At 42.5% G+C, this 12,149-nt stretch overlaps 1 protein-coding gene and 1 non-coding gene across 3 annotated transcripts; both read right to left on the reverse strand.

Annotated features, from left to right (window-relative positions):
- Positions 1-497: 497 nt before the first annotated feature.
- On the reverse strand, positions 498-10,050 carry LOC106600488 (type I phosphatidylinositol 4,5-bisphosphate 4-phosphatase-A). 2 transcript variants are annotated; one of them, XM_014191867.2, is made up of 7 exons: positions 9,810-10,049; positions 8,259-8,452; positions 7,767-7,873; positions 5,099-5,204; positions 3,615-3,667; positions 3,131-3,221; positions 498-2,901 (listed from the first exon to the last, which is right to left on the reverse strand). In XM_014191867.2, exons 1-7 carry the CDS (start codon positions 9,925-9,927, stop codon positions 2,758-2,760), a joined length of 813 nt encoding a protein of 270 aa, XP_014047342.1. In that variant the 5' UTR covers positions 9,928-10,049; the 3' UTR covers positions 498-2,757. The 2 variants fall into 2 exon arrangements, with proteins under 2 accessions (XP_014047342.1, XP_014047343.1); XM_014191868.2 differs by lacking the exon at positions 3,615-3,667 and having other exon boundaries at positions 9,810-10,050.
- Positions 10,051-11,175: 1,125 nt separating this feature from the next.
- Positions 11,176-11,262, reverse strand: trnastop-uca (transfer RNA opal suppressor (anticodon UCA)). The gene has a single exon. It is a non-coding gene; the product is annotated as a tRNA-Sec (tRNA).
- Positions 11,263-12,149: the final 887 nt, after the last annotated feature.

Genomic DNA, 12,149 nt, shown 5'->3' on the forward strand with positions numbered 1-12,149 from the left:
TTGCATGTTTATAAACTGGGTGGTTCAAGCCCAGAATTCTGATTGGCTGACAGTCATGGTATATCAGAACATTTATTTTTTTACTCTAATTACGTTGGTAACCAGTTTGTAATCGCATTGTGTCGTGACTAAGAACAGCCCTTAGCCGTGGTATATTCACCATATACCACACCCTCCAGGCCCTATTGCTTAAATGAACTACTCTGACACATCCAGCCCAAAGCTGGAAGTTTAAAAAAAATACTTAGATGCCAAAGTTCCAGAGCATGTCTAAAATAAGTATTTAAAAAATATATATATTGGTGCACAATTTCTATTCAAAATATCAACGGGACTCATTTTGTGAAATGACACTAACTATAACAACCTGTGAAAGTGTCCGAGTATCTGGACTACTCACCACTAAGTAGTTGTTTTGTCTTATGTTTGGTTTGGATTATTGTAAACGGTCTTAAAAGCACTAACAAAAATACAAAACAGCCTAAAAAGCATTCTGATATTTTCATACGTCTTTATTGTGTGTAAACAAACTCTGAAGAGTGCATCAGTCAGGTTCTTGATCATTGGAATCATTAACATGATCAATATTGTACATAAATATCATGATTAAAACATGATCATTATAATAAATAACATGATATTTTAAAATAACTCACTGCTACTGTAACAGTTCTGTCAAGCAGGGTAACCATCTCAAAGAGCTGTGTGTGTGTGTGTGTAAAATGGTGCAATTAATGTGGAAGATGTGGTTTGTGGTTAAATGTTTGTCTATGTAAATGAGGTTTGTGTGTGTGATTTAAGATTGACACTTAGTCCAGAGGCTTAATAGGTCATCAAATCAGTGTAACAACTTTCCAGATTCCATTAAAAAGGGTTGCAAAAATAACCCTATTAAATCAACAAAACAGTTCTCCAAGAATCAGTCATGTAGTGTTATGCACGAGTTCAACAGAATATCTGCTTAGTAATAATTACTCACATGAACAACATATGTACAATTAATTAAAACAGAAACAAACATATGTAATAAAAAAATATATAAACTACCTTAATCAGAAGCAGACAAGTTAGTGTTATAGGGTTAGTTTGACTGTTTGAATATGCAGGTAGTGTATTCTCTTCACTGACTGTTTCCTCTCACCCTGACAGCATCCCAACTGGTACCCTACTCCCTATTTAGTGCACTACTTTTGCCCAGAGCCATATACGGGCTCTGAAGAAAAAGGAGTGCTCTATATTGGGAATAGGGTGCAATTTGGGACGCACTCCCAACCTGAAGGACAGCCTCTCTGAGGCACAGGGTCTACAACAACCACAGCCTGCCTCTGTCATCAAGGACTCATTTTGATCATGGAGGGTAGATTTTGCCTGACGACTCAACCCCAATTTAATTCCGCTGCTCTATGGATTGCTCCATACATCAGTCTGAACCTGCCATCCGGGTCATTTGTGCGGATGTCAAAATGACGTGATTCATATCAGGCCCAACTCATCAGTTTCTGGGACCAATCAGAACAGTTAAAATGTTGACACATTTTCAAAGGGTCAGGGAGGAAAGCTAATCTCGACTCATTGTGGAGAAGAAACGTTAGATGGGTAGCCAGGCAAAGATGTACTGTAAATTGACCATAGCTGGGTAGTGGGCACACTTGGCCCAAAGCCTGTTTAACATGGGCAGCACCACGGAGGGCTTTCATCATTTTGAGGCTCTATAGTACAGTGTACATCTATGGGTTACACTGACAGCTTACATCTAAGCTATTAGCTGAATGTGTAAGAGAGAGAAGGGCCATGTGTGTCCAGTCAGATTGAACAGCCTCATCTCAAGCTCTCTCTCTAACTGGGCTCCCAAGTGGCGCAGCGTCTAAGGCACTGCATCTCAGTGCAAGAGGCGCCACTACAGTCCTTGGTTTGAATCCAGGCTGTATCACATCCGGCCGCGATTGGTAGTCCCATAGGGCGGCGCACAATTGGCCCAACGTCATCCGGGTTTGGCCGGGGTAGGCCGTCACTGTAAATAAGAATTTGTTCTTAACTGACTTGCCTAGTTAAATAAAACTGCTTTTAAGGCTTCCAAGCTACTTTGAATCAAAGACTGACAGCCCCACAGATTATGCACCATGACAGGCAAGAGAGGGTAACTTGCGTGGCGTTCACCTTGCACTGGCCTCATTTTAGCTTAATTTGCCTTTCTAAAATGCTTCAAAGGTTTACAAAAACAAATAAATCATGTAAAATGCCCAAAAACAGAACATGAAATCAGTGTTGCGAAGTAACCGTCTTTTCCGAGGGTCGTGTCATAATTTAAGACTTTCTTCCACTGAGCCATGCCATGATGCGGCCTGAGTGACGATTAAAAACAGGGAAGGGACCGTAGTTGAACATGTTAAAACTAATTGAACTAGTAATGTAGCAGTCACGCTACTGCTCCTTCGGGAGTAAGTAAATGTTCTTCATCATCAAGTTTGGAAACACATTGAACAGACTAAAGGGAAGGAGGAGGAAAACTTTGTTTTAATTTCCAGTTTAAATAAATATTATTTTAAAAGCTCCCCCCCGCTCCTGCGGATCTCCTCTCCTCTGTTTGTGTGGCTTTGGGGTGAAGTTTCCCCTAGGTGCACATCTACGAGATCAGCTTCTCGTCCCCCAATCTTAACCATAGCCATTTAGAGGGGGAAATGCAAAACTGACCCAAGATCAGCATCTAGGGGCAACTTCAACCTACACGTGTGTGTGTGTGTGTGTGTGTGTGTGTGGCTATGTGAAGTTCTGTAGGGGCTCACTAACACGCATGCAGGCCCAGTACAGAGCCCGGCCCAGGGTAAGGAGTACCAGCAGGATCAGCACGGCCCAGGAGGCATAGATACCCCCATAGTCCTGGGCCTTCACCCACGTACCAGCCTACAGAGAGAGAGAAAGAAAAAGGAGAGAGCATGTAACATTTTTATTTTTTGCAATGTGTTTAGTGGTGAAATGGGTCCTACAGACAGAACAGAGGGAGAGAGAACACTTAACAAGGTTTTTCCTGCCTCATGAAGGGGCTTAGGCGGTGGACATGGCTGTGTTTGATACATCTACGATATGGGTTTGTCAAGTAATGTAGAGTGGACAGGATGGAGGGTGTACTCACCACCAGTCCAGCAGTGGAGATGCTGAAAAGCAAGCATAGTAGAAAACACCACAAGCTCCGCCTTCGAGGGTACCTCTGACCAATAGAGGAGCTGCATGTCAAAGGGTGTGACAAAAGAAAGGGAAAAATGGACTGTAAACATTAAATAGAAAGGGTAATTTTCCTGGAGAAAAATTGTCCGACTTGCTTCGGCTGTCCAAAATAACTTCATAGGTTTAAATTGTTAGTTGCTGAAGCAAGTCATACTAATAAAAGGTTGTGTAAGAGTAACAGCTCAGACTTGAGAGGTTGCACACAAGTCAGTAAGGAGCTTATCCTGATGCCTAATGCTACAGTCATCCAGCCAGAACTATGAGCATGTCCTCCGATATAACGTGCCACCAGCCACCACTGGAGAACCATAATTTTTAGCATATTGTATAATCCCTTTTTAAATGGACTCCTCTGTATTGACTGGGTACTGTGTGGACAGATAGAAACTCACACTTTCTTGCAGTGTGGGCACCTGGCGAGTGTCCTGTCAGTAAACTCTGTCCACTGAAACACACATTACAAGACACTTATGTCAATATGATAGAGTACATGTCCCAAATGGCACCTTATTGCCTAAATAGTGCACTACTTTTGATCAGAGCCATATGGGTTCTACTCAAAAGTAATGCACTAAATAGGGAGTAGGGTACCATTTTGGATGCTGTCAGTGAAGAGAATACACATACACACACTACCTGCATATTCAAACACATTCAATCTAACCATAACATTAACTTGTCTGTGGTTTTAAATGTGGTAATAGTTTGTTTTAATTAATTGTACAGACACTCACTCGCCAGTTTATTAGGTACACCACCCTGTTCACAAAAATGGATCGCTCCCACAGACAGTGAGTCACATGGCCGTGGCTTGCCATATAAAGCAGGCAGACAGACATCCAATTGAATGTTAGAATGGGCAAAACTTTGAGCGTGATATGATCGTCGGGGTGCCAGGCACGCCGAATCCACTATCTCAGAGACTGCCGCCCTCCTGGGCTTTTCACTCTCGACAGTGTCTATGGGTTCCCGAGAATTGTGCGACAAACAAACATCCAGTCAGCGGCAGTTCTGTGGCAAAAGCAGCTCGTTGATGAGGTCGAAGGAGAACGGCAAGAATCGCGTAAGCCAACAGGCGGGCCACAAACAGACAAATAATGGAGTACAACAGTGGTGTGCAGAACGGCATCTCGGAACGCACAACTCGTTGATCCTTGTCACGTATGGGCTACTGCAGCAGACGACCACTCTGGGTTCCACTCCTATCAGCTAAAACCAAGAAACGGCTCCAGTGGGCACGCCATCACCAGCACTGGACAATCAAGGAGTGGAAAAACATTGAATGGTCCGGCAAATCCCGGTTCCTGTTGAGTCATGCTGATGGCAGAGTCAGGATTTGGTGTAAGAGCAGCAGTCCATGGTACCATCCTGTCTGGTGTCAAAGGTACAGGAGAAACTGCGCAATGCCATCTCGGCAGCTTGGACCAACATCCCTGTGGAATGTTTCAGACTTGTAGAATCCATGCCTGAAGAATTCAGGCTGTCCTGGAGGCAAATAAACTGGCCGGTGTATTTGTTGTTCATGTAAGAGTAAATAATACTAATCAGATTACGTTGCACTCGTGTGCATAACACAAAATGATTGATTCTTGGAGAACTTGTATTTTTGTTTTGTTGATTAATAGGGTTATATTTGCAACCCTTTCTTATTTTAACTGGAATCTGGAAAAATTTTACACTTATTTGATTACCTAATAACCCAATAAGCCTTTGGACACTGGACAATGTTTCCAGATCTTAACCACACACACCTCATTTACCTATAGACAATATCAAACATTTGGGCCCTGGTGCCCTTTTGGCGGGAATAAGGTGATATTTGGGATGCAGCCTACTGTATATGATGGCTGTGAGAGAGGCGAGGGAAGAGTCGTACCAAGAAAGTGTTGCTGCAGTGTCCACAGGAGACCCGAGCTCCGGCCGGCTGGGGGTCAGGGCTGGCTGGACCAGGGTGGACCGGACCCAGGTTTATTATCCTCTTACTGGGGGAACACGACCACATAGCTCACTGATCAGTCTACAAGTCAGTATTCCTAGATTTAAATGCAACAGAGCGTAACCATACCTGTCAACTAAAATGTTTACATTTTAGCAGATGCTCTTTTCCTGAGTCAGTCAGTGCATTCATGTTTAGAAGGGAAAACCTCACATCACAAGTAGACCCTTATTCAAAATAGCTGCTATCAGCAGAATCAGTGCCAGGATGGCAAAACAGCAACCACATAACTCACTGTTCAGTCTACAAGTCAGTATTCTTAGCTAGGTTTAAATGCTACCGAGCGTAAATTCCATACAAGTCACCTAACTTTTCTATGCACTGGGTAAGCCTAATGCAGCCCTTAAAGGAAAACTCCACCCAGAAACTATCTTTTGGTATTTGTTTCATAAAAAGTCCATTATTGATATAGTCCCAAAATGTTTTGCATGTCAGCAATCAAGTTCACAAAACTTTCAAAATACAGAAATACAGCCGGTACGAGCCTCATATGATGCAAAACATAGCATTAAAAAAATGCATCATACAGGCAGTATTTCTGTAGTTTGAAAGTTATATATCTTGACAACGTAGTTACACAGAAATACACATTGGGGGACCTGTTGTAATTAATGTCCTACATAGTCCTAGTTCACAGTAATCATTACTTGTACAGTTGAAGTCGAAGTTTACATACACTTAGGTTGGAGTCATTAAAACTCGTTGTTTTGGCAAGTCGGTTAGGACATCTACTTTGTGCATGACACAAGTCATTCTTTCAACAATTGTTTACAGACAGATTATTTCACTTATTCACTGTATCACAATTCCAGTGGGTCAGAAGTTTACATACATTAAGTTGACTGTACCTTTTAAACAGCTTGGAAAATTCCAGAAATTATGTTATGGCTTTAGAAGCTTCTGATAGGCTAATTGACAACATTTGAGTCAATTGGAGGTGTACCTGTGGATGTATTTCAAGGCCTACCTTCAAACTCAGTGCCTATTTGCTTGACATCATGGGAAAATCAAAAGAAATCAGCCAAGATGTCAGGGGGGAAAAAATGGTAGACCTCCACAAGTCTGGCTCATCCGTGAGAGCAATTTCCAAACGACTGAAGGTACCACATTCATCTGTACAAACAATAGTACGCAAGTATAAACACCATGGGACCACGCTGCCATCATACCGATCAGGAAGGAGAGGCGTTCTGTCTCCTAGAGATGAACGTACTATGGTGTTAAAAGTGCAAATCAATCCCAGAAAAACAGCAAAGGACCTTGAGAAGATGCTGGAGGAAACAGGTACAAAAGTATCTATATCCACTGTAACACAAGTCCTATATCGACAAAACCTGAAAGGCCGCTCAGTAACGAAGAAGCCACTGCTCCAAAACCGCCATAAAAAAGCCAGACTATGGTTTGCAACTGCACATGGGGACAAAGATTCTACTTCTTGGAGAAATGTCCTCTGGTCTGATGAAACAAAAATACAACTGTTTGGCCATAATAATCCTCATTATGTTTGGAGGAAAAAGGGGGAGGCTTGCAAGCCGAAGAACGACCATCCCAACCGTGAAGCATGGGGGTGGCAGCATCATGTTGTGGGGGTGCTTTGCTTGCAGGAGGGACTGGTGCACTTCACAAAATAGATGGCATCATGAGGACGGAAAATGATGTGGATATATTGAAGCAACATCTCAAGACATCAGTCAGGAAGTTAAAGCTTGGTCACAAATGGGTCTTCAAAATGGACAATGACCCCAAGCATACTTCCAAAGTTGTGGCAAAATGGCTTAAGGACAACAAAGTCAAGGTATTGGAGTGGCCATCGCAAGCCCTGACCTCAATCCCATAGAACATTTGTGGGCAGAAGTGAAAAAGTGTGTGCGAGAAAGGAGGCCTACAAACCTGACTCAGTTACACCAGCTCTGTCTGGAGGAATGGGCCAAAATTCACCCAACTTATTGTGGAAGGCTACCCGTAACGTTTGACCCAAGTTAAACAATTTAAAGGCAATGCTACCAAATACTAATTGACTATGTAAACTTCTGACCCACTGGGATTGTGATGAAAGAAATAAAAGCTGAAATAAATCATTCTCTACTATTATTCTGACATTTCACATTTTTAAAATAAAGTGGTGAGCCTAACTGACCTAAGACTGGGAATATTTACTATGATTAAACGTCAGGAATTGTGAAAAACTGAGTGTAAATGTATTTGGTTAAGGTTCATGTAAACTTCCGACTTCAACTGTATGTGTGTGTATATAGATAGATATGCCCTGAGATACTTTTGCCGCCATGTAATGTTTTATGAAGGGAGGGAATCATTTCTCATATAACCGTTGTTGTCTGTCTCCCTCCCTCTTTGATAATGTGGCTACATCCCAAATGGCAGCCTATTTCCCTATAGTGTATTACTTCATTCCCTATATAGTGCACTATAACCAGGGCCCATCTGGTCAAAAGTAGTGCACTAAATAGTAAATATGGTACCAATTGGGATGCATCCAGTCTCTCTTTCACACACTCCTTCTCACTCAACCCTCTTCCCTCCCTCTTACCAGTAGGGCCGGGGACAGGCGATCCTCTGGGAGGTGACTTTGCAGATGAGCAGACAGTTACAGGGGCAGCGGACATACTTCTTCCCTGCTGGCGCATTCTTGATGGGCTACAGAGGGAGACAGAGACAAAAGGAGAAGGACACAGAATGGTGAACAAGTTCAATTCCATTTCAAATAAATCCGTTAGCAACAGAGCAGGTCCCATAAATCTGTTGATTTTCAAAAAGCTTCCACATGGAATTATAACTAGCCTAACCTTTTATCTTAAACCTAGGGTCAATTCAGGAAGTAAGCTGAAATTCCACATCCAAGTTCTCATGGAGAAGCATTGAGGGAAGGTCCAATGTCAGATTACTTCCTGAATTGAAATGGAATTAACCCTGACATGCAGGTTTATGTGGTAGGTCACCCACCCAGCCTGCCCACTGTATACAACTTGTATGACTATGTCTATAGATGTGATGACACTACAGATAGATATGCGTCACCCACCGTAGCCTCGTTGCAGACCCCACACTTGACCACATGCTGGTGGATCTTCCCCTCCACGCTGATGAGGCTCTGACACACTCTACAGCTGATGCCTGGCGCGCTGCCACTCTCTGGGGAGGTGAGGGGGGAGTACGGAGGAGGGTCCTCCCCCATAAGCACCGAGGGCTGGGTGGGGCTGGGGAAGGGAGGAAAGCCTGAAATGCAGACAGAGGGTTTGGGGTGGTGTGAACATGAATGTTTTGGTCATTTAGCAGACACTCTTATTCAGAGTGATTTACAATCAGTGCATTCAACTAAGGTAGGAAAGACAACCACATATTAGTCATCGCAAGTAAAACATTCTTCAATAAAGCCCGATTTCGCTGATAGTTGCCATGGCACCCTTGTAGCAGCCTAAGCACAGAGCTCCTATACATATTTAGTATTGATTTTTTTTAATTTATCAGCCCTTTTGTTTTTGATAACATTGACTTTTTATTGCATATATCTGGCGTTTTAGCGCCACGGATTTGCAGATTGACTGACAGAATAATACAGATAGAGTAAGTAGTGCACTGAACCATGAAAGGGTTACACGGAAAGTACTATTCCGTTTTTTTACCTTTTAAATGAGGATTAACAAGAATGAGATTTGAGTATTGAGTTCCAACAAAAAAGGAGCTTTATAAAAGGACTGCAGGGGCTTATCTGTGTGTGTGTAATACTATTATCGCGGAAATATGCAATTACCACTGTAATATTTCAAAAACACAAGAATCTATGGTATTATGATTTGAACAAACACCTGTGTTACAGCAACTCATGCCACTGTTCTGATATTTCCGTAGATACAGCAGCCCCTCCCCAGAAAACAGTAATTGGCCGACGTATTATCTTGCAGTAATTATAAGCTTATTGAATGGCCTAAAGCGGTGCCAATCAAATCAGGTGCTTTGGTACACGCCTCAAACGAGATTAGCACACTAGCTAGTTAGCGTGAACATACTGGCGGTATATCTTCAAATGGTGATACAAATATTACACTGACATTTTTTATTTCTGTAGGCCACTATAACATAACTTGCAATATCATAACACGTGGATCATCAGGATATGGCAACTTACATCTTCTGTATTGAGAAATTGATTATAGCGAGGCTTGCTAGTTAGAAATCTTGCAGCAGACAACTAGCTAGCTAGCTCCATGCACACAACTCAACATAGTGTTTCCGTTTTGTTAGTTACATCCGTTTAACTATGATGCCTAAACGATAAATGCATAAAATGCCTTAAGGTTATAGAGAAATATTGCCAGCCAACTAAGTTAACTAACCGGCATGCTTGCATCAACCGCTAGCTGGCTAGCAACCACAATATATTCCCCAGATAATCAGTGCAGACACAACATCGTCGTTACTATGTTTTACCAAATAAGCGCTGTTCATGTTCCTAGCTAGACAGCAACTTGTGCTCTTGGCTATCTGGAAATCATAGGAACCGATGAGTTGTCAGCTAGCTAACCAGTCGACTGCCTTGGCTAGGTTGGAGAACATCCATGGCATGTATACTCACTTTGTGGCTTATTTGGTAAACCATACGGAGCCGAGCCAGGTGACACTCCGCCGTTACCACCCCCAAGACCACCATCTCCGAGATCTGCCAGTAGCGGGGACCTCTCGCCGTCCGCCATACCGAAAGCAAGGCGTGGAGGTGGTAGGACTGTGTAAAGCGATGATATGGAGTCGTTGCGTCTGGGATTGTGCCGGGAAAGTAACGTATGCGTCACATGATCATGAGTTCGCTACTGCGACTCTGTCGGACCATGTACTCCCTCATAATAATTGATCAACACAACCCACGGCCACAACTACCTTATAATAAAACAATATTGAATAATAACAAACAAGAATGGTAAGCTATAGCAAAGAGTGTTTTGGTAAATGTAGCACAATGAGAACAAACCACAAATACACGAGTGTAACACAGGTTGAATAATTGTATTTCTTGAAATGCAAACAATATTCCATGTAACAGACCAAATATATTCCATGAACAGAGTCAAGACTTTATAATGAAAACCATGGAACTCTAATCCATAGTGTCAGTAATGACAATACCCATCTTTTCTGCTTCATAACAGAAGATGGAAGCTCTGCACTCACCTGTGTACATTCCTACCTACTCCTCTCAACTCAAGCCTGTTACATGCATTGGTAACAAAAGCCTGCATATTTAGGCCAAGCACAGGCGCAAAGTCCTTTGTTGGAAATGCAGAAAAAGTGTGGTAGAGAACTTTGTATAATATTGGTTATTTCACCCTAACTTGCGCTGTCATTCATTGCAGGTTGCTTTGATCCATGAAGCGGTTCATGGGTAGTGTGACCTCCAGCCCGTCATTCACTGTAGAACTGGGCTTTTCCCTCCTGACTGTACTGGGTGCGGAAGGTGTAGGCCCAGTTTACTGTCGAGAGAGAAAGGATTTAATGAGTTGGGAGGGGAAAAGAGAGTGAGACAGAGAAATTGTGTGTTTGTGTCAAACAGACAGTCAGACAGACAGAACATTTTGTATTTTTATTTAACCAGGCAAGTCGGTAAAGAACAAATTGTTATTTACAATGACGGCTAACCCCGCCAAACCCTAACCCGGACCACGCTGGGCAAATTGTGCGCCGTCCAATGGGACTCCCAATAACGGCCAGTTGTGATACCGCCTGGAACCAGGGTCTGAGATACAGTGCCTTAGACCGCTGCGCCACTCGGGATACCAAAACTTTCAAACGAAACAAGAGCAGACGCGTAGTTTCAACAAGAGTAGCTATTTATTTCCAAGAGCACTGATACAAATGTTTTTGTTGTTTTAGCGTAGAACATTTATTAGTGAATTCCTATGAATATTATAAGGGGATCAAAGTCTATACATTTGAGCGCTTAGAATTTACGCCCGAAAGGTGGAATTGAACCACTCTGCCGCTAAGCAGCTACAGGTTTGAAGCCTGCACCTCGGACCACCGATGCTCATCTGGACAAAGGGAGAGGAAAATAGGGTATTTTCAGTCATGGCTGAGATGACAGATGTTTTAGATAGAGATAAAACACTTCTCTCCTTATGAAGAAAAATGGAGCATGAGAAGAGGTCAGCAAATCGTGGTTAAAGAGGTTTCTGGCTGTGGATTGATATCCTGGAACTCTTTGCAGAAGGATGACAGGCAAGCAACTTAGAAGTATGGTGTTCGCAGACCAAGGACTTTCTCCTACACATCCATCCAGGACTATATCTGTTGCTCTGGTGTCTGGCAGTTGGATTTTCACCTGAGGATGGGGGAAAAGTTAATATACAGTACCAGTCAAAAGTTTGGACACATCTACTCATTCGAGGGTTTTTCTTTATTTTTACTATTTTCTACATTGTAGAATAATAGTGAATCAAATCAAATGTTATTTGTCACATGCACTGAATACAACAGGTGTGGACCTTACAGTGAAATGCTTACTTACAAGCCCTTAACCAACAATGCAGTTTTAAGAAAAACAAGTGTTAAATAGAAAATAAAAGTAACAAATAATTAAACAGCAGCAGTAAAATAACAATAGTGAGGCTATATACAGGGGGTACCGGTACAGAATCAATGTGCGGGGCACCGGTTAATCGAAGTAATTGGGGAAATAGTTACATTTAGGTAGAGTCAAAGTGACTATGCATTGATAATAAACAGAGAGTAACAGAAGCATAAAAGAGGGGTCTGAGTAGCCCTTTGATTAGCTGTTCAGGAGTCTTATGTTCTCATCGTAGAAGCTGTTTAGAAGCCTCTTGGACCTAGACATGGCACTCCGGTACCGCTTGCCGTTCGGTAGCAGAGAGAAGAGTCTATGACTAGGGTGGCTGGAATCTTTGACAATTTTTAGGGCCTTCCT

The sequence above is a fragment of the Salmo salar genome, chromosome ssa03 (genome assembly GCF_905237065.1).
Source record: "Salmo salar chromosome ssa03, Ssal_v3.1, whole genome shotgun sequence".
In the NCBI taxonomy this organism is placed as follows: domain Eukaryota; kingdom Metazoa; phylum Chordata; class Actinopteri; order Salmoniformes; family Salmonidae; genus Salmo; species Salmo salar.